The sequence below is a fragment of the Pezoporus occidentalis genome, unplaced genomic scaffold, assembly GCF_034315485.1.
Source record: "Pezoporus occidentalis ecotype Australia unplaced genomic scaffold, CSIRO_AGI_Poc_V1 ctg22, whole genome shotgun sequence".
NCBI lineage: Eukaryota > Metazoa > Chordata > Aves > Psittaciformes > Psittacidae > Pezoporus > Pezoporus occidentalis.
The window spans coordinates 3,966,239-3,988,875 of record NW_026914072.1 but is presented as its reverse complement, the minus strand read 5'-3'; the positions used below and the strand labels follow the sequence as shown (position 1 = coordinate 3,988,875).

General features: G+C 40.8%; 1 protein-coding gene across 1 annotated transcript in view; it reads left to right on the top strand.

Annotated features, from left to right (window-relative positions):
* The first annotated feature begins 6,726 nt into the window (after positions 1–6,726).
* The window catches only part of SPON1 (spondin 1), a 195,140-nt gene continuing 179,229 nt past the window's right edge, over positions 6,727–22,637 (top strand). Inside the window, exons 1-2 of the mRNA XM_062620262.1 lie at positions 6,727–7,123; positions 14,389–14,495. Of these exons, the coding sequence (XP_062476246.1) occupies positions 6,901–7,123; positions 14,389–14,495 (330 nt within the window). The 5' untranslated portion in view covers positions 6,727–6,900. The remainder of the gene's footprint in view (positions 7,124–14,388; positions 14,496–22,637) is intronic.

Below are 22,637 nucleotides of genomic sequence, written 5' to 3'. Positions count from 1 at the left end.
CTTCTAGTGACCTGCATGAATATACAGCAACATTTGGTGTAACAGTCAATTGGAAAAATGCACTGAAGAGAAACTTTCTAAACCTCGTTCATTGCCCTAAACCTGCTTTGAAACTATCTTCCAATACTTGTAGAGCTTTAACCATTGCATACAGTAACAATACATAGCTAGTAGCTATTCCTAGGTTATGTTTTTTTAACTTTAGATCTCAGCACTTTACAGAGGTATTCCGCTCTCCTGTTTGACAGGGAGCTGAGCTACAGAGAAATGTGTGCTCAGACTCAGCCCAGCTGTTCAGTGGCAGAAGGAATTCTGATATGTAAGTCTCTTAGTCTTGCAGTCCCACCTTGGCCTTGAGTCTGAGTCCAGACAAACCTGCCACCTAATGAAAGATGAAAAAAAAAAGCATCAGTAAAACCTGTTACAGTAAAAAAAAATTCTTTTTTTTTTTTCAAGGAAGGCCTACTGAATTCTAAAGGAAAATATGGACAGAATAAATGCATAACAGGTAGCAGGAGGCGGCTGTAAAAAGCATTGCTTTGGGAAATGGTTCTATAGTGCAAACATTTGTGTTCTTGAATTATAGTGCCAGCTTGCAAAGGTGTCAGTGAGTTATGTCACTGATGGCATCACCTTATACTTAAGTTTTCTTCCGGTTTCTTCTGTCTTGGTTTCATGGTCAACACCAGAGATCTCAAAGAGTTCTTCATCCTTCCCCTACCTGCTTGGCTGGAGTTTTTGGTGGTTGTTTTGGACAGGGGTTGTGTGCGTCTTTGAAGGTGATGTAATTCTTGGTTTTGAATCTTTTGTGTTAATAGGATGTGTTATTTCACAAGCATTTTCTCTCCACTTTTACAATGTAATCGTTACTGTAATCTGAGCAAGTATGTAATTAAGTCCTATTCTTATCAGTTGATTGAAGCTTTGATTATTTATTGTATAAAAATGCTTTTTAAAGAGGAGGATGGATTGATTGGTTGATTGAATCAATAATAGTTATATATAGAGCTTGGTGAATGTTTTTATAAATGATTTGTCCAGATGTCTTTTATTTTCTTAATGGAAAAAGATGCAGCCCAGGGATTGGTAAAAAAAGTTGTTCTGTATACAAAATTGAATTTATATTAATGCTTGCCCTGATTTTTTATCCTAGCCATTCTTGAAAGCTCCTTACAACTTTCATAGATGAGCTACTGAAAAAAGAGGAGCTTTATCATGTATCACATACCTTAGAGGAATAAAAATGCAGGGTGAGCAAGTCAGAGCAATAATGTATCTACAGTGTTGAGCAATTCAAACACTATGATATAGTGATAAGCAAGCACTGAGTAGATATCTGTAAATGGCAAAGGTGCTGAATAGCAGAATTCAGTTTGATTAGTGTTCAGTCAGATTCAGTCAAGTTAGACTAAGGTCAAGGCTGATGCAAGAGAACCAGCAAACACATAAATTCAGTATATTGAACAAATTGCCAAGATGCTGATTTCTTTTGGGTTGGGATTAGTGTTCTAAATTAACAGAAGCCCTTGTAGACATGTTGTGTGGCTTAGTTTGGAAAGAGCATAAATGAATTTGTTTCTAGTTAAGGTTTTTTTGTTTTGTTTTGCTTTAGAGCTAAACTTTTATTCTGTGCTAAAAGCTTATGTCCTAGGTGCCCATTGACATAGTGATGGTGAGACCAGCAGTGGTGGGCACCTGGAAGAGGGGCAGCAGGGGGGGTGGATGGCACAAGCACTAGAGGGGGAGCACCAAGGAGCACGTCCCCTCCACCCCCACCATACAGACTGGGATGCTCCTAAAGGGAGCAACGGGTGGGGGAGACAATTAGGCATAATTGGATGAGATGTGACCTAGAAATTGCTGGTGCTCCAGGTTTATGTCAGTGTATTTTCCTTATGGGTAAAAAGCCTCATGCTGGGCTTGGTGAAGCTGGTTCTATTTAACCCACTCTTTGGAGTTTTCAGGCATTCCCACGATAGCTTTTGAGTCACTGTGTGGGATAAAGGGAGAGATATTTTAAGAACATGTTTACTCTCTGGTATTGGAAGGGATCCTGAGTTTAAATGTTCCAAGAAGCCTGGGTCTTTCCTCAGCAAACCTCCTCCCCAAAATAGACTGAGGGTGGAAGATGAGTTTCTGTCAACATCTCAACTTGAAAGATCCATTCAAGAACAGCTTTACTTTAATTCCTGCTCCGCCTGTGGTACCCGGAGAGCTGGCAAGACCTTTCTAGATCTTTTGCAGCCTCTGTGCTCTCTTAAAACCATGGGACAAGACATGTTTTCAGCTTCATTCAGTTTTTGCCCCAGTTAAGCACAAAAGGAACCTTAACAAGGCTTCTCTCTCTCCTTCTGTTTCAGCATTGCAGTATTTCTCTAGTAAATGTATGATACTATTCTCATCTTGTCAAGAACCAAATATTTCTATAAAATTAGAAATGAAATGAGTATTAGCAGTGAAAACTTTTTTGTATTGTCACTATAAAAATATGCTGAAGACATGCACGAATGATCAAGCAAATGTAACTGAGCTACTGGGAAGTTTAATATTGGAGATGTATTGCATTGACTGACAGTAGTATTAAATGGTGAACAGACCTCTGCAAACATTTACTGTCATTACTTTTCACTACTTATATTCTTATGAAAGAGGAAGCTGAGAACAGTGCTACAGAGCCATAATAGATCATCTTAAGTGTCTCCCAAGCCCTTTCCTTTGTCTAACAGGACAACAAATATCATAGAATCCTTGGGTTGGAAGGGACCTTAAAGCCTGTCTCCAAATCTTTTTACTGTACAGGCTTCAAAGACAGCATGGACCAATCTGCATTAGAAAAGACTCATTCCTAATGTCGACAGAGGAGAATTGTAGAGGCAGTGATGGTATTTTCCATTTAAATCAATAGAAGAAGTTTCTGTCTTGTTTAAGAAAATGGACTGTGACTGCTGGGGGAGTGGGAAAGGAAATACAGATACAAATTAGATGAATAGCTAGAGCTATAGTATGACATAAAGGTCTAAAAATGGGATAGGCTTATTTGAAAATGCAATCCTCAAATTCCCTGCTTACCCTCCCAATCACCAAAGATTTACTGTAGAATCTTTTGAAGTGTTATTTGCCAGTCACCTCATGCACTCTTACTTTGCCTGAACAGCAGTGTCCTCTGTCTTGGCAGGGATGAGCAACTAAATATTTAGCAACTAAATATTTAGAGAAAGATCTCTCTGGGGACTTCCTACAACCTATGTCTCTTAATTTGGTAGTAGTATTCAGAATGCCCTTACTGCAAACTTCCAATATTAAGTGATCACCCAAACTCTGAGTAGCTTTTGATCCCAATACAATTATTGCTTTCTGAAGAAGAGAAGGCTCCTCTCAGTCTCCAGAAAACGCATCCTGTTCATTTGAGCTCAACTTTAGAGGTCTCACATTTCCATGAGGGACTGATGGTGCCTCAGGAAGACTTAGAGCTTCACAGTTACAAGCTTTCTAAGAAGTGAGGGGTGAGGATATAAGAACTTGCAAGCAAAGCAAGGAATTGAAACCCATGTCTCTCTGACATCCTAAATGATAATTTAATCTCCAGCTCTTGTGTCAAAGCATAGGCATCACTCTTGCCAGTCATCTTTTGAAAGAGATGAATTCCCCTCTTATTATTACTATATTTATATATTAAAGCTGGGCTTAAGCTTCTAGCCTGTGGGTTTGGGAAGTGACTTTTACAGCCCAGTAAAGTTATGAAGCACTTGATGGCTGTGAGATCTAGGGCACCTGTCACCTTTATTTCTTTTTGGCTGGTTTTGTGGGCATCTGCTCAGTGAACTGACTCTTCTAAGGGGTCAGATAATCTTGTAATCATTTTAGACATTAGCCTGAGGCCCTGGTTTACTTTCAGGACTGGGGCCTTAAAATTAGGTGTTGCATAGCCAAGCACTGCATTGCACATATCACCTCATAGGTAATTCCCAAGACTTCAGATAGATATTTGAAATTGTAGAAGGAAAGAGAACTTTTAAAATGCCACCTACGATATCTTCCAGTCAATGTAGGGACATTCTGCACTAGTTAATGCAGTTTTCTAAAATGGCAGTTAAAAATGAGCTCCTTATTAGAGAAACAAAAGTAAGACAGACTGCAGATCTTGTGAAATGCTTTTGTTTGTTAAGAAAGCCCACTTTGTGGTGGGAGGGGACAGAGTATCCTCCAACCATCACAGCTTCATCATATGCAATATTACCCCATAATGGTTATTATGCCTAATAGTCACGGACAGCAACTTGATTCATCCCAGGAAGTACACAAAGAAAAGCAGCACTGCAGTCTCTAAGATACGAAGCTTGCGCTGTTAAATTTGCCATGGATGGCTGGATTCATCACTTTGCATGTGTCTTTGACTGATACATCATGCTGGATGCTTTAGGCAAGCACACACTAATTAGTAGAACAAATAGAAAACCCTGAGGATGCCCATGCTTAATGACATTGCCCAGCTTCTAAACCGGCTCTGCGACAAATTACTTATTTCACGGTTGTAGGCAGCGCAAGTTAATTTATCTGTATCAGTTGCTGAGTTGAGGCATTCAATTTTAACAAGGCACACTGTATTATACCTTTCTAGGAAACTTTCCAGCACCTTAGCTTTTAACAAAACAGAAACTAGAAGAAACAGGCCAGGCCAATTCAGGGATAAAAAAGTAAAAGATACAGAATCTATTTTAAATTTAAAGAGTCAACAGATGCTGATGAATTAGTTAACTTTTAATTAGTTTGGTACCATATAAAACCCTGAAAATTGTGAAAAGGAATCAAACCAAAATGCTCGGAGGAACGCTGAGTTAGAACCCAGAGCTCTGGCTTGGAACAAAGGTGGATTGTGCAGGACCATGTGCGGTTCTCAGTGTGAACACTTCAGTCAGGTAATTGCTTTTCAATCAATCTCAGCAAAAGAAATGAGAAGTCTAGTATGGAGAGTGAATCACAGGCATCTTACACCAATATGGTTATAGTTGTCATTTTCAGTTGTGTATTGGTTTGCTTTCCTTCACTGATAAATTTGACTGAACCTGGATAAAGTGCACCTTGTTCTCATAAAATGAATGAGGTGAACATAGCAGTCAAATGATATGAAAGAGTCAATGACATGGCTGAACTGTAGTCACTTAATTACCTAAACGAACATGATTTTCAGAAGTGTGCAACTAAATACACAATAACAGGTGGATGAGAATTTAGCTTTTAACTTTGTCATTACTAAACATATGTTTTGAGGGTCTATTGGTTTATATTCCTTATATTTTTGTTTATATGTTTACAGACAAGCTTACAGTAGCAAAGCTCTTGGCGAGTATCCTTCCAGAAAGTAAAATGTTCAGTGTCCTAACAGAGACCTGGAAGAACACCTTTATGTGGCACATAGCACTAGGCTGTTGCTAAACAACTTCTAATGGGACGTTTGGAACCCAAAATCTTGCAAATCTGATACTAACAAATGCCTTAGTGGGCACCAAGAGAGTTTGAAGCTGCTTCCTATTTCCCGTATTTCCAAGGGAGTTGTGCTTAAATGCATTGCATTTATGACTCTGCTACAGTCTTCAAGGCAAGGTTAGACAGAGCCTCGGGCAACATGGTCTAGGCGGCAAGGTGCCCTGGCCTATGTCAGGGGCTTGGAACTAGATGATCTTAAGGTCCTTTCCAACCCTAACCATTCTATGATACTCCCAGAGATGGAGACTAAAAAGGAGTTTGTGCCCTCTTGTACATCTGGCATTCTGAAAGTACCCAGGTCCTGATGGAGGACATACCTTTCCAACTTTCTTTTCCACTTATAAAGCAGTGGAGAAAGGGAGAAAAGAGCAGCACCTGGGGATTGAAGCCTTGGGGATCCTGGGCTGTCAAGGTTGATGTGTTTTCCGCTGCCATAAATTCCTTTTGTGGCTTTAAAGAAGTCATTATGTGTCAGCACGCCTTGTATTAAGGCAAAACAATGAGACCTGCTCCCTCCTTATTTAATCCTGTTTGCATCTGTCTGGGTTTTTTCAGTATCTCCCATGTTCACGGAGGTGAACTTTGTTCTCAGCTGTTGTGTGTAGATGGTGTGCTTGCAGGCACACTTACATAAACACAGGTACATCTACATACGGGTACACTTACACAGCCTGCACTGTTGGTGTGCATGCTTGTAGGCTGGGGTAGGAAAAAAATCTCATGTTTCTGGCACATCTATCTCTCTGCATCTCTCTCCTCTGTGGCACTGAGATGCTTACCCCCGAGAAGCTGCAGTCGATGGTCCTTGCTTGTCGAATGCAAGCTGTTGTCTTGGTCCATCTGCACTGATTTAGTTGATAATGTTTATCATGTCTGCTGGTTTGGAGAGAGATGGGGGAGTGGAAGAGTGTTGGGAAATTCTTCGGGGCTTGTTATCCCTGCAGTAACTATAGACTGTGGCATGAATGTGGGTGATTAATTTCAGGTCTGAGGGCTCAGCCCGAGTGGCAGCCTTTCTGCCGCTGGATGTCTGGGAGACAACAGCGTCCCCCCCTGCTCCGCTCCTCCGCCGAACACAGTGAATTCAGCTAGGCTAAATAAACACTGCCGAGCCGCTAATCACACGCTCTGAAACAAACCAGCACTTCACTTCGGGCTCTGGGCAAGATCAGACGTACCTCCTCCTCCACTCCCTCTCCCCTCCCTCTCTGCCCCCTCCCTGCTTTTCCCCTCCCTCTCCCCTGCAGCCGCCCAGCCTGTCCCTCCGACCCGGCAGCTTCACGCTGGGGGCTGCTGCCGGCTGGGGCTGCCCGAGCCCGTCCGGCCCGTGCTGCCCGCCGTGCCGGTCCTGGCCGCACCCCTTGCGGGCGCCGCCGCCGCCGCCCCGCCGGTCAAAAGTTGTGCGAAGCGCCGAGGATGGGAGCGCATCTTCAGCCTCTCGCCCTGCGGCTTCTGGCGTTGACTTTCCCCTTGGTGGCGAAGGGCTTTTCTGACGAAACCTTGGAGAAAGCCGCGAAATCCGAGGGATATTGCAGTCGTATCCTGCGAGCCCAAGGCACCAGGAGGGAAGGGTACAATGAATTTAGCCTCAGGGTGGAGGGCGACCCAGAATTTTACAAGCCTGGGAACAGTTACCGGGGTAAGTTGACCATCCTCTACATCCCCTGTGAACGACAGTGGTCAGGACAAGGGGCTCAAACTATAACGTGTCTCTGCCTGTCATCTGTGGATCGCTTTTAGCGTGCATGTGTGACTGCGTGGGTTAAAACAGGGTAATATATTCCCACGCATTACTTTATTGGGGATGCTTTCATGACAAGTGAGAAGGAGTTGGATTTCACGGTATCACTTTACTCCCAGCCATTAACTCAGTATTGGGAGGAATTTCCTTTCTTTTATGAATTCTCTGTACCGGCTCAGCGCTAGCACAAGATCACAAATTGATGTAATACAAACCACACTCTTCCCCCGTTTACCTACTTCTCTAAGATTTCTTCCTATCCCTTTAAATGTAACACAGTGAATAGGGGAAGCTTTAAGATTCAGCAGGAAGGAAACTCGGAGCTAGTTGTTCTTGCCCTGAAATAGGAATGTTAATATAATGAGTTAGCATATGGGCAAACAGTGATGCAGCACGCTGCCAACTGCCCACATTTTCCACTTGTGTTTATCCCACCCCCGTCCATTTTTTTTTTTTTCTTTTTTTTTTCCCGGGGAAATGAACAGATGGTTCAAACAGGAAAGAGGCAGGGATGGTGCTAATGACCACTGCAAATAAGAGATGAAGGCATCGGCTCTTTGCTGAGCAGTTCACATGCAATCCTCGAAATTACCTTCCGGAGTACATTTCAGTGTGTTTTTCTAGTTAATAGGCAAAGGCAGTTTTTGGTCACTTGTCCTGCCTCACCATATAATACCTTTAGAAGCAAACCTTGGAGCACGTTGTTAACTTCGTCTTTTAAAAGCACTTTGAAAACAATGTGGACGTTTTTAGGTACCAGAGCTGATGTACTTGTTGGGCAATATCTACTTTTTGGAAAGCAAATTTTGAGACTTTCTTCTAAGTATTTCTCCTTACCTTCCTTAGATTCAGTGTAAAGAGCAATGTTTTCCCATTGCATGAACATAGGAACCTTAGCATAGACAGGGAGGAAAAAGTGTGCACACAGCATAGGCACCATGTTCTCTTAAAGGCTGAAAAATACATCTGCAGCAGTGATTAACTGTTTTGAGGATCATCTTGTAACTTTTCATTACTTTAATTTTTATTTTTTATTTAGCACCCCTCCTTAGGAATTGTTTAATTTTAATGTGGTGTGAGGAAATGCCCATTTCCCACAAATTGGTTGACTGTTGCAGGTGTTAGGATTAGTACCTTGGATCTGAAAGATTTCATCTCGCATGCCTGCTTCATACATCTAAGAAGGATAAAGATAAGTGTCGTTTTCTTTGATAGTGACAATTGTGAATGTTCTTAAAAAGTTTTGGAGTTTATTTCCGTAGAAGTGTTGTTGAATATTTTCAGTCATCTACAGAAGAGGTTTCTATTGTGTGGAGCCATAGGGGGAAGGAAACCCCCAGATGAATTAGCGGGACTCATTTTGTAGAGATACTAGGTCTTGGCATTAGGAACTCAATTAATAAGATCATATTAGTATATTGTAGCTTCTTGGCAGTGAGAAAATTACAGATAATAGTAAAAAGTAAAAATGTAGACCAAATATGTGCCCAAGATTTTGGTACTTAGTATTGAAGTACTTAGAGGGCACATAAGATTATCTAGACAGACCTTTAGCAACACTTCCTAAATGGTGCGAAGAAATAAATGTTACCATAGCATACATGTTATCTATGGCAACAGTTAAACTGCACAGCATTAGAGGAAGTTTCAGAGCTCATTCCCAAAGGAGTTTGTGCAGTGCAACTGCAACTCTATTACTGTCTCATACAAAAGCTAGAAAATCCAACTAATGATAAAAAAAAAAAAAAGGTGGGAGGTTTGTGGGGTTTTTATCTGTAAATTACTAGATGCACAACACTGAGGAAGTTTTGCACAACCATTGTTGTGCTGGAGCCAAATGTGCCTGTTTCTATGGCCCCTGCTTGATTTAATGCAATCTGGATCCTTGGCACATTCCCTAGCAGGCTCCTGGAATAAACTAGTGTGTATGCCAGGTGGAGAACAGAGGATTTAATTGCACGTAGAAATGCTGTGCTCCACCAAGTTGATGGTATAGAGCCATCCATTTATGTTCGTGACTCTGTTGATCATTGGCTGCTGAGACGCTCCTGTGAGACCCTCAAGCTACAGTGACTGGAGGGAACACCGCAGCACTCTTGCCATGGGAGAGTCAGATCATCACAGTTCACAACTGCCATTTGTCTTTGGGGAAATTTCTATGGCTTTCCTGTAGCTACTTGCCTTAAATCACGCAGGATCTATTTGCCCTAAAGGGAAATCTCTGGTGGATCTGTGTGTGTGAAAGCCTTGGTTTTCCACTTCTCTGGAACTGTGGCAGAAGAAATGGCCCTGACCCCTGAATAACCTATTTGAATGAGTATGTGCCTCCTCTGGTCTGCACGCACTGGCGCCAGTAAATAAAAACACGTTTTCCTGTCTCAGACACTTCAAAATGAGGTACCTGCAGGGTTGAGGAGATATCTTCCTTTTCTCCCTTATGTCTAACAAAGCAACACTGGCTATGGGCTTTGTGGTGTCTCACAGGTTTGGTGACATGATTGATTTATAACATCTTATTTGGGACTTCAGATGCTGTAGTCTGCAAGGGACATTCGTCTGCCTGGTCTTTCAGGCTGCAGTATGTTGCATCTCCCCTGGCAGCCAAATGCATGTGGTGGGCAAATCCTCCTGTAGTACCACATTTGTGGGCATACCATCCTGGGATGGAGATTCTCTCCTACCTGCTGGTTAACTTACACCCTGATGTAGCTGCTCTTTCTTCACTGAAGGTCAAAGTTCCTGTTGCATTCAAAGGACACAAGTGAGCCTTAGGTTTAGATGGTGTCATGGGGTAATGATCTTTGAAAGTACTCAGTCATAGTTTTATTGTTCTGTAGAGTTAGATTAATGATTGCGTGAGTTTTCCATGAAAAATGAGATAAATTTGATCCTATTAAAAATACAAATGAAATTGCTTCTAAAAAAAGGCAGCAGTGTGTCCATTTCATGTGCTAACATGCAGTGGACATGGTTTCTGCCATATAATTAACATATTATTCTGATGAAGAAAACAAAGATTTGACTAGTGTAGTCCTTAGATATACCATCTATATGGATGCTGTTTATTTTTTTTAATGGAATTTCCACTTGCAGGTTTGTTCACCTCAGTTTCCAAGGAAAACCTCATTTAATCTTGCATACTGCATTGCACTGGTTTGCGGACTTCTAAGGAATGTTGAGCCTTTTTCATTCCATCTCTCTTCCCCCCCAAGATGCAAACCCTCTTTTCTATACTTTGCATATAAACAGTCATCCAGTAAAAATTTTAGCGATTCTTAAATTTCACAGATTATGGTTAAAAGCAGATATTAAAAGTGTATTTGTTGGTACTTGTATGATATACAGTGCAGGATGTGCTGTTGTGTAGGTTGTAGAAAGTCAAATTTCATGCCTGAAACCAAAGGAAAAATTGCTTTGATCACCCCACCTTTAGCTGGGGAGACTGGGGAAGGAGGAGTGTGTTGAAGGTGTCTGCCAAAATGCAATTTGTAATCAGAGATTTGCTGGAGGGGGTGGAAACAGACAAAAGTAATTGTTAATGTGTAATCTTTCCCTTAAAGCATAATCTTTAACTTTGAAACTTGCACTGAGATGTAACTGATCTGTACAGGAAGTTCATATTATTCAGTGGATATTAATGTGAGTACAGTGTGAGCAGTGCCCAGCTGGTTTGTTAAAGGGCAGAGTTTAGCTCAGGAAGAACTCTCAACTCCTAGGGAGGAGGAGCTGCTCTCTCTTGTGGAAACCAGATGTAGCCTGACAGCTTCCCACTGCTGACTGTGCAATGTGAGCCTCCTCCTGGGCTGAAACAATCAGTTCAGAGCCAGTGCCTACAGAACCACCACCATAACAAGGCTGTGTATTTAGGAGTGCCTCAAATATAAGCCTTGCACTGCAGTGGTGTCTGAGCACACTGGGTAGTTCAGAAAACTGACAGAAATCTTTTCAGCTTGGGTGTTTGTTAACATCTGCTCTGGTCTAGTCCAGGGGCCACCAAAGCACGTGTTCGTGTTGGTACCCTTGAGTTGAGGTTGCACGGACACTAAAGTCCTCAACAAGTCACACCAACATCTCACTTGGGTCCACTTTGCTCCTGCAGTCCATCACCCTCTGGCCCCTTGCCAGTCTCTGGGTGTCCTGTTCCTCCGCAGCAGTGGCTGCTTAGGGGCTGGACCCGGGTCGAGTCTCCAACGGTTTGTTCTCCCTTTAGGCTGGATGTGTTCCTTGGTCGGGCTGACAGCAGAGCCGCCTGGATGCGGGTGCTGGAGGAGCAGTGCACCACAGGGAAGGGCAGGATCATTTGTGGTGGGGAAAGCAGGGATTTATTGTGGGTTTAAATGACTGTGCAACCACAGCATGAGTACTGCTAACCTTAGGCATGCAAAAACTGTGAGTCAGGATTTGGAATGACCTTCCTGTCTTCTTTTTTCCTTTTTCTTTCCTGATGTTTTTGTAGCATTTCCGATGTCCTCTAGTTTATAGGTAGGCATTTGTTTAGAAATTTGAAAGCTGGCTGGTTTGATCTGTAAATTTGTGAGGAAAAAGATGAAAACTGTTGAGTCAATTCACAGCTGGATTCTCTGTTTGCATAATTAAGTGTTTCTGGTGTAACCTTTTACTCATAGTGATTCAGAGTTTTGAATTATATGTAACACATGGAAAAACTTGTTTAATGTAAATACCTTTATGACAATTAGTTTCTAAGAATTGGTGTTCAAGCAAATGCGATGCATTTGTGCTTGTTGAGTTGAGCAGTATGCTGTTGTCAGTTACTGTAACTGAGGGGCTGGCTGTGGATTTGCATTCAGATAAGAGCTGCGAAAGTGTGTGAAATTGGACAAATAATACTAATTATTGAGCAGATAATGGATTAATTAATTGGAGCAATACTTAGAAATGTAATAAGAAATCTTAATGCTATTTTGCTACTGCTTAGTTCCTGTATATAAAATGTGAAAGTTTTTCTCCCCCGATTTATGAATTTTAACCTTATTATAAGGTTCCATGGGATGGAAAGTGTGCTGAAAATTCTGAGAGCTGGGGGACTTGCTGTTATGCTGATTGCTGCTCTAGGTTTGTAAAGGTGCTTGCAGGCATACAGGTCTAAACAGGTCACTTCGATTTAAATTTTTAACCTTTTGTCTCTGTCCAAAAACCCCCTTTTCCACATACAGTCAGGAAGTTATGTATGTTTTTCAGACCCAAATACAGCTGCATAATGCTATAAATCTTCAAATCCGATTTTATATTTTTTGACAACTGAATTTCTGGACCAAAGAGCTCTCCATATATTGCAAATAACTGGGAATATTTTGAAATCCATCTCTTTTAAGAACAATCTGTAATTTTAGTAAGGTGATTCAACCCCTCATGGCCTATTTGTGTGAGGAGGAGTCTTCTGTGAACACTCTCTTATGAAGCAGCACTGGTAGTTGTATGAAAGCTCTGGGTGGTCTTTAGTTTTTATTGTGCCAGTCAGGGTTTGAGAGTGCGACAGCAGTGCGCTACAAGCAGCGCTGCCTGCATTGTGCTTAAAGTAAAAGCTACTTAAAAGCATCAGTAGTCTGGTTTTCTGTCTGTCTTAGTTCAAAAAGTCCTTTTCCCTAATATTTACCTCTGTTTCAGAAAAGGATTCCTAAAAGGTGTTGAAAAAGGTTCAGTAATTTTAAAACTCCCCCAAAAGTCCTGCCTCAAAGTTCTGCCTTTTTCCATCTTTCTGATGGTGTTACAAAGGGTTGCAGCTGGTGTCACTTGACTGTTGCTGGTGGTGCCTAGGTACTGATGATGGCAAACCGGAAAACCATACCAATGTATCTTGCTCTAGCAGAAAAGGAGGGATGTGATCCTGGTCCTGAGTGTGGCAAAATCAGATTAGTCAGCATTATGTTACTTGTTCTCTGCCGGTGGCTCTAGTGACACCCTCCTGGACGGGACTGGTATGTAAAGAAAGGGGGATTGCTGATGTGTAGCATGCTTTGGGCAACCGGAGCTGCCAGTGCAGTCTTTAGAGGTCAGCTTCAGCTATGAGTTGTACTCTGCATCCTCCTCTGCCCTGAGGTTCCGGGAGAGGAAAGACAGTTCTAGAGTGACCATCTCCACCAGCTGGAGTGCTGAGCTGGAGCAGACAATGTGGTCATCTTGCTTTACAGCTAAAGAAACTTCCTGCTGAAGTGCTGAAATGTGCTGAAATACCTATATCCTTGTCTGGGCAGGACAAAAGCTGAAGCCAGATATTCAGGAGATGTTCCCTTGCATTAAAGAAACCCACAAACTGAAACTGAATAACCCACAAGGGAAAAAAAAAAAAAGAGATCCACCACAATAACCCTCTGTCCTGCCTTCAGTTTGGATAATTTTCTCCCTAGTAGCTGGTGCAGTGCTGAGTTTTAGCTTCAGTCTGAGAACAATGCTGATGATAACACACCAGTGTTTTAGTTGTTGCTCCGTAACACCCTGATCAAGGACTGCTCAGTCTCTCATGTTCTAGCAATGAGGAGGGGCACAAGAAGCCAGGAAGAAGCAGAGACAGGACATGTGACCCAAATTAGCTAAAGGGGTATTCCATACCACAGCACGTCATGGCCAGTATATAAACTGGGGGGAGTTGCCTGGAAGGGCAGATCACTGCTCGGGTTGGGCTGGGTATCGGTCAGTGGCTGGGTTTACTGTTTTTTTCCCTTTTAGTTTTATATTATTTTCCCTTGTTATTTCCCTTGTTAGTAGTAGTAGTAGTAGTAGTATTAGTAGTATATATTGCACTTGAGTTATTAAGCTGTTCTCATATCAACCTGCAGGTTTTACATTCTTTTGATTCTCCATCCTGCCTGGGAAAAGCTAAGGTGAGGGTTTAAACCAACTGTGTTTAAACCATGACGCCCTTGTGTAGATCTGAGCAGATTAGCAATCTGCTTTGAGGGGAAAAATACCCAAGCAAATCCACAAACCCTGAGGTATTTCACATCATGCCAGTCTTCTCTGGTTTATGTGGAAACTTGGACTCAACGTTTTTATATTCTGGTTGGCTCTGCTCCATGTTGTTAGCGCTCTAGGTCCGGTGAATACCAACTTAAAACGCATTAAAAGTTGAACTCTGAAAATATATGCAAGTGTTGACTTCCCAATTAATATTATATTTCATTATTTCTCTGTTCACTGTATCTTAGTGACACTTTCTGCTGCCACTCCTGCTTACTTTCGAGGATTCACGTTGATCGCCCTTAAAGAAGGAAAAGAAGGTGACAAAGAAGATGACCATGCAGGAAGTTTTCAGGTGAGAGAACTTTGCTGACCTGCACCTCTAGGAGTCTTCCTTACTGCATGCTTGGCTCAAAGGGTGATGTTACACACACAGCAGAATGCAGACAATGTTGTGTAAGCACAAATATTTGTGGAAGTTGACGTGAGAACAACATGGCATATTTTATATTCCATGCAGCCTCTTAAAGAGGTCAAGACTTGTGCCTTGACTTCAGACTGCCTTCTCACATTCTTAGTTAAAAATAAGCATTAATTGTTTGAACTAGAGGCTAGGACACCAGCATTTGTTATCCAAATAATATGAAAATTGCTTTGTTCACATTTTGCTTTTTGTGTTTCTTTGCCTAGATATTTTTGTCCATTCAGATGTAGATTATGACTCTGAGAAGTGCTTGCCACAGCTATAATTACTACTTTATCAGTCATAAATTAGATTCTGCTGTTTTATTGATGCTCTGTAGTATTTTACTTAACAAACACATTCAGCGGGATGAAATGTTGTTTATCCTTATTAAAATGATCGGAATCCAGAGTGATGATTCACGTAATAGTGTTTCCAGCTAATTCAAGATCACATTGCATGAAAGGAATTCTGGAAATTGAGAATACAGTTCATATTTCTGAAAGTAGGTAGAAATGATGTAGTTTTGTTGTTTGTTGATTCTAAGATGAAGCATTGTTTGCTATTTGACTTTCCAAACTTAGAAAAAATGTTGAACAATACTGACTATAACTTACAGGATGGGTAATAACATTGATAATAATAACAGTTTATAGAAAATTATGCTTACCTCAAAGAATAAGTTCTATATATTTAAGGGAAATACTCTAAAGTTCTAATATTGGTGATCTACAAGGAGACAGAAACCAACTTAATCCTAGCAGCTCTTCCTGAAGCATCTTCTGTTTTTTGTGTACAACAAATACAATATGCAAACTCTACATGTATTTGCCCTTAGTTTGCCTAGAGGCCTTTCTGCTTTTTGTCAGAAAATCTAGAGTAAGTGTGAACTTATTTGATATTGGAATAACTCCATCATCCTTGATATTAAACAATTTCCTAATAGTATTTTGGTGAAATATTTTTAGTTTTCTTAGGTTGTTTCTTTTTAGTTTTTTTTTTTTTTTTAAAGCATAAGCTAGCATTGAAACATCAGCTGCTGTTCAGGAGTGGAAATGGCATTGTTTTATCTATTTTAAAAGAAACTTGTCACCATTCATTTCTGTATTTTAGTTGTTAATATCTCTCTAGCTGTGGGTTATGGGAAAGACTTGGCCTGACTTTTGCCTTTATGGCTAGGCATATTTCTAACTCAGTGCAGTGAGAACCTCACTAAGCTTTGCTGAAGTACAGAGGAATTGAAAGTGAGCAGAGTGGGATGCAAATGGAAAATCTGTATAGGTCAAAAAAAAAAAAAAGCCCAGTGGGTCTCAGTGGAAGGAAGATTGTTGGATTAGCTTTATTTTATGACTTGCAATCCGAAATCAGTATTCGTGTTGGTGGATGAGAGTTTCAAAGGCCCTCACTGTGCTCACCCCACATCAGCACAATTAACTGAAGTTCACTCAGGTAGTGTCTGCCAGTCTTGATGCAGATTTAAGATTCATACTGGAGTATCCAATGAATGCTTACAATGATGAATACTGATGTCTCTTGTGTTGTGGCTAGGAACTAGAGAAGGAAAAATGTTTAGCTCAAGGGTTTGTGCTGCTTTTATTATAATGTGGAGGTCCTCATGGTGTCTGAGGAGCTGTGCAGTGGAATTAAAACCTGTGTGTGCAATAACTTTCACATCGCTCACTGTTACATTTTTCCTGTGCTCAGATGGAGAAAAGGTTATTCAATGAATTACTCAGTGGAACAGAACTCAGTGAAAATTCCTTAATAGTGGCAAGAAACTAAATGCTACTGCTGGACTACTGGCATAAACCTCTGCCTCCATGAGGAGACACATAAACTCTTCAAATGATAGTCAAGGCAAAGCATGTGAATGCACTGCATGAAGCGGAGTGCTTTATTCATGTTAACAAGACTTTGCAGTATAGCCAGGATAGAAAGAAATGAAAGTTGACCACAAAAAGCATGTGTTCCCCCATGCTTTACAGATTGTAATCCACTTTATTTTCAAGCCTGTGAGCATCACTTTCAGGTCATGAAGTGTGTGTTGTAATGTTTTTGGTGGGGAAAATCTGAATCCATGCTCTGCACTCAGGTCAAGATTCTGTTGGGGCTGTGGCTTCTGTTTTGCACAGCTATAGAGTTTTAAACTGATCAACAAATGTAGTGCCTCAAAGCACTGGAAAGGGGCACATGCTAGAGCAACAAGGTGTTAAGGGCTGACATCTCAGTGACTGGTGTGGACATTGTACACTCGGGCTGGAAGAACACTTTTTAGCAGTTGTGGTCATGCTGCAGCAGTTCGAGTGCTGCAACCCACTGCAAAGGGTGACTTGCAGTAAGCAGCTGCCATGACTTGCCTCTGCAGGGGCTTTGCTCTGCTTTTTACAACCTTCTTATGGTTCATTTACTTCTGTCTGACACTGCGAGTCAGCAGGAACGGTCAATCTTCATTAATCATTAAGCTGCAGGGTCTCGGTCCTATAAATAGCACAGCTGTTAAAAAAGTTCTTGGACAGGCAGGTATTTTTGGGTTTTGTATTCTGGTGGGGGTTTTTTGTTTGTTGTTTTTATTTTTTTTTTTTTTGCTACTTATGGTTACCTTTATACTTGCCATGGACCAGAGACCCTTAGGGAAGTGTAGTTTGGATTCTGCCATCCTAAATCTGTTTTCCTCTGAGAAAGTTGAGGCTTTTAAATCTGATTTTACTACTGTTTATTTAATGCTTTGACACTTGTTTTTCTTTGTCCTTTTATCATACCCAGTACACAATTTGTCTCTAAAACAATCGACTGATATTGTCTCCCACAAATGTGTAAACGTATGTTAAATAGCTAAATTAAATATGGTTGGGGAGTTAAAGATGCCAAATTCAGTCATAGAAGTCTGGGGATGTTATAACACGGCTCTTACACCAATAGTAATTGTAGAACTCGGGGGCACAGTGCACACTTTGAAAGCTTTGGTTATCATGTCCTGTTGGCTTCTTTACATAACCCGTTCCCAACTGTTGTCATGCAGATTGCTGGTCTGTCTCTTTCTTGATGTTTAGCAACAGTCTGGAAATTGTTTGAAGGCAGATTATACTCTAAGGCAACAATCAAGCACTGATTGTCTATAGGATAGTACCTAAACTGGCCTTCTTAATCATCATATGTATACAGTGTAATAGATTGAGTCTGGTAAATAACATAGAATACTAGCAATGTAGTTCTGACCCTCATCTCGTCTGTCTCCCTTGTTTTATGAGGAAGAATAAATATCCCAAGAGAACTCTTGGTGGATGTTTTCTGAATCTGTTCTGAAGAGGTGTTCAACGCCACCAAAAACTTCATCTCTTGATGTGGCCTGTTCAAGCTTTTAATAATGTCTAAACTGGAACTTCATTAATAGTGTTTATATTGCTCTCATAATATTTTCTTCCTAAATTAAGAATTTGCTTGGTATTTTGAGACAGTTATTACGAAGTTTCCCCTGTTCTCTCTCCAACTTCACATACACTCTGCCTCTTTCTTGTTAAAATTTCCATATTTTCATTGTAGGGCATCTTTTTTTTTTTAATTTTGCCATTTCTGCAGCTGAGAGTTCAGTCTTATTTATAACCCCCTGAAAATAGTCAGTCTGGACCCTCAGCATAGAATAATGTAGGATTCAGATAAAATAATCCTTGGGAGCATCATAATTTCTTCACTTGTCTCCATGCAGAATCCTCTAAAGGTACTAAATGTGCCTCTATTGCAGGAGCATCACAGCATTGGTCAGGAGGTCCATGATAAAAGTCCTAAATCCTTTCCTGGATGTGTTGCTGCCTATGTTGTGATACCTCGTTTTCTGTCTGCATTTTGTTCTAAGTGCAGAGCTTTGTTGAATTTATAAAAAGTTCTAAACTACAATCCTATCCTCCAAAGTGCTCACAATTCATCCAAAAATTGGTGCTATTTGTGGACTTTATAAGTACATGTTTGAAAATTAATGTGAAATATTGTGTGCAAATGTGACCTGCTTTTCTCATGTACAGTGATAAACTGAGTCATAAAGTCTCAAAATTAGAACCTTATCTGTGTTGCTTTGCATGATCATTTGTTAGATACTTACGTCCACTATTTTTGTGGGAGTTCGGTGTTAAATGCATTTATCGTATTAGTATTTCTGGAGATGTCCTTTTGACTTATTTTTCTTTAGATTGAATTAAGCAATTCTTAGTTTAGGTTACTGAATTTAACGATCCACCAGTGCAAAACCACCACAAGAGCATGAGCAGGCACTGCAGTAGCAAGAATGAAGGTTTCATTAAAAGTATGGCATTTGTGAAAAACGGGAATGTGTTCTGCAGAAGAAAACATTTCAGGAAAGCTAGAGTAGTAGTGAGCTAAGTGAGGAAAGTGGTCTTTTGTTCTAAGTTCTCCTCGGGGCTTACCCTGAAACAATAGCCCAACCTTTGTTTCGTTGCCTTTGCTGTTGAAGACATGCTGACTGGTGACCAGGTCTTTTGAATTGTTTAGCTGACTGATGTGCTTGCTAAAGCTTTTAGATTAAAAGGTGTTTTTACAAGCTCTTAGAAAAGTAGCTCCTCAGTTGCAGTGTTCCAGCATTTTACAGGAATTTGACAGCTTTTTAAGCAATCAATAGCACTGCAGTTTGAAAGAAGCAGTCTTAAAAGGCTTTTAGCCATGTCTCACGATTTATTTATACTTATAGGCAAAGCCTGTTTATAGTTTTCTTAAAATTAATGACTGCAATTATTAAGCTTTTTATATTAAAATTAAGCTATACTTACGTAATCTTGATGTTGCACAGAACTTGTATTTTGTTGTTTTTGTTTTGTTTTTTTTTTTTTAATTTAACCTTGTATCCCAATATAAGCACATTGGGCTATTTAGTAAACTGCTTACTCTGAGATGTATGCAAGGGTGTAGTTTTGCTTAACAAGTGCTCAGAACTTTGCAGTACTTTGCTCGTCTGCATTCTCTACATTCCCTTTTCCAGCATTTTATCACTGAAACTGAGTCTGTCCTCTTAGTGCTTGTAAGCACATGAAAGTAATGCGTTTTTACTCTGATGTGAAACGTTCAATCACTAATGGTTTGCAAATCGGGGGGTGGGAATGAATTTCCAGTTCATAGTGAAATCTCATACTTTAGGTTTCTTAGTAAAGCTTCCTCACAGTACTGAATGAAAACAATGTTTCTATCCAATTACATTTTCAAATTTTAAACTCTTCAGGGTTTTCATGGAGGAGGGCTGAGACGCTGCGGGTAGAAACACAGTCCTCAAGTGATGGATGATGGGAGGGAGAAAGGATTCAACCTATTTGTGTCCTTAAGCCTAGTAATTATATGGCCATAACATTATATACCTGCATTAAATTTTCGAACAGAATACACAGTAGTATGTGCTGGTTTCAAAGAGGCATGGATGCTGTGTGCCCCCCCCCCAAGGGGGGTGAATGCAGTTGCATCCAAGCACCTAAATGAAAATTGTCTTTCTGAAATACCGATCAGTTCTACTATCAGCAGGGGATAAATCAATGTGAAATACCTGCACACAGTCATTAAATTAATGATCCAAAAGGATAACTACAGGAATACATTAAAATGAAAGAATTAAAATATGCCAGGTATATGATCTGGAGACTGAGACAGTAGAGGTGAATTCTGAGTCTGTAGAATTTAAGTCTCCAGGTTTTTTGCATTAGTGAGAGTGTTCATGAATTTTCTTTCTGTAAGAATCATTGCGTATATTATCCTAGACAGAAAAAAAAGAAACAATTTCATAATAGTAAAACAAGCTCTAGTTCTCACCTTTTCTGCAGGGTGGAATTGATTGTTCTTGATGTAAACTTTCCCATATTTTTCTACAAGTCTCTTGACTTCCACATGATGATACTCAGGGATTAAATGAGTTTAAAAGCAGATAAAAGGTATCTGCCACAGGCTGGTCTAGCATTGATTGGAAAATGTGAACACTTTGAATGAGATTAAATACCAAAATCTCTGGTACAGTGGAGGAACCAAAATCTGAACCACTTGTTGCCAAGGGTTTGGTTAAAAATTGCTTCAGGAGGCAGCTGTGTTTTGCTTCATACAGCAGAAGATAATAATTTAGCAGACTGGGGAGTTCCAGGAACTTGTAGAAGACCAACAGCTCTGTGATAGTCACTATTTGTTACTGATGAGGCTGTAGGAAAAGCTACCAAGATTTTGGCCATGTTTTGCATTCTTCCTTTAAGCGTTTATTTGGGTTGGTTTGAGTTTACCTGATGAATGAGGCAAAGACACTTGCATTGTAACATTTCCCACTGTTTATACTAAATGTTGGCTTCTTGCACCTTGGAAATTCCCTCAATTCACTGTATACATAGTTGCAATATCTTTTGGAATTAATTATTGAAACCATAACATCTCACAGCCAGAATCAGAAAACATAGCAAATTTCTGAGTACTGCCCTTTTATGTATTTTTACTACAGTGGGTCTTTGAAGTAAGATGCGTTTACAAAGAGGAAATAAATATTAAACTGTACTTGCTTGCAATATAACTTCACTACTAAATGAAAGTGGGTTTTGGTTACTCAGTCTTGGCTCTTGTCCCTGTTGACAACTTGATTATCTCAGTTGTTTCACTGGAGAGAAGGGATGATATCCAGAGGGACCTTGACACACTTGAGAGGTGGGCCAACATCAACCTCATGAAGTTCAAGCAAGCCAAGTACAAGGTCCTACACCTGGGTCAGGACAATCCCAGGCACTACAGGTTTGGCAGAGAAGAGATTCAGAGCAGCCCTGTGGAGAAGGACTTGGCGGTGTTGATCAACGGTAAACAACATGAGCCAGCTTTAGTGTGTGCTCACAGCTCAGAAAGCCAACTGTAGCCTGGGCTGCATCAAAAGCAGCTTGGCCAGCAAGTCAAAGGAGGTGATCCTGCCCCTCTGCTCTCGTGAGACTCCATTTGGAGTACTGTATGCAGTTATGGTGTCCTCAACGTAAAAATGACTTGGAACTGTTGGAACAAGTCCAGAGGAGGGCCATGAGGATGATCAGGGGACTGGAGCACCTCCTTTATGAAGACAGGCTGTGGAAGTTGGGGCTGTTCAGCCTGGAGAAGAGAAGGCTGCGTGGAGACCTCGTAGCAGCCTTCCAGTATCTGAAAGGGGCCCTATAAGGATGCAGGGGAGGGACTCTTCTTTAGGGACTGTAGTGACAGGACAAGGGGTAGTTGGTTCAAGCTAAAAGAGGGGATGTTCAGGTTAGATATAAGGGTAATGGAACAAGTTGCCCAAGGAAGTTGTGAATGCTTCATCACTGGCAGTATTCAAAGCCAGGCTGGACAGAGCCTTGGATGACATGGTCTAGTGTAAGGTGCCCCTGCCCATGGCATGGGGGGTTGAACTAGACGATCTTAAGGTCCTTTCCAACCTGAGCCATTCTATGATCTTACCACTGTGAGTCTTAATGTAGTTTCTTGGTTGATAATGTAATACAGAAAAGCCAAGAGGCTTTTTGTGACAGCCCTCTGGGATTTATGTGGCCCAAACTTTTCCACCATGAGTGCAAAGAGGATGAGTGTCAACACATAACAAGCTGAAACAAGGCAGGGTAAGACCAGGTCTGAGGAAGAACTTTTCCTCTGTGAGGACAGTCAGGCAGTGGCAGAGGTTGCCCAGGGCAGACTACGAAGTTTCTCACTGCAAGTTTTGAAGACTTGTCTGGATACAAGTATTTGTATGCCTAGTAATGTATTTTGATCATTGAAGTTATGAACAAATGCAAACACACAAAATACTGCCCAGTCTCTACTACCTACTTTAGAGTGTGCACTGTAAGACATGTACAAACAGCCTTTTACATGGGCATTTGAATCAATCTGAAAAAGTTCATATCCGTTGATTTCATATTGAACAACTTGCCTATATATGTATCTTTAAGCTAAATAGTCATAATTTGATCACTCAAAGCAGAAATCTCTTTCTCCCCAGCACCCCTTCATCAGGGCATACACATGCTGATGGAAGCCTGCCTCTTGAGATATGACAGCTAA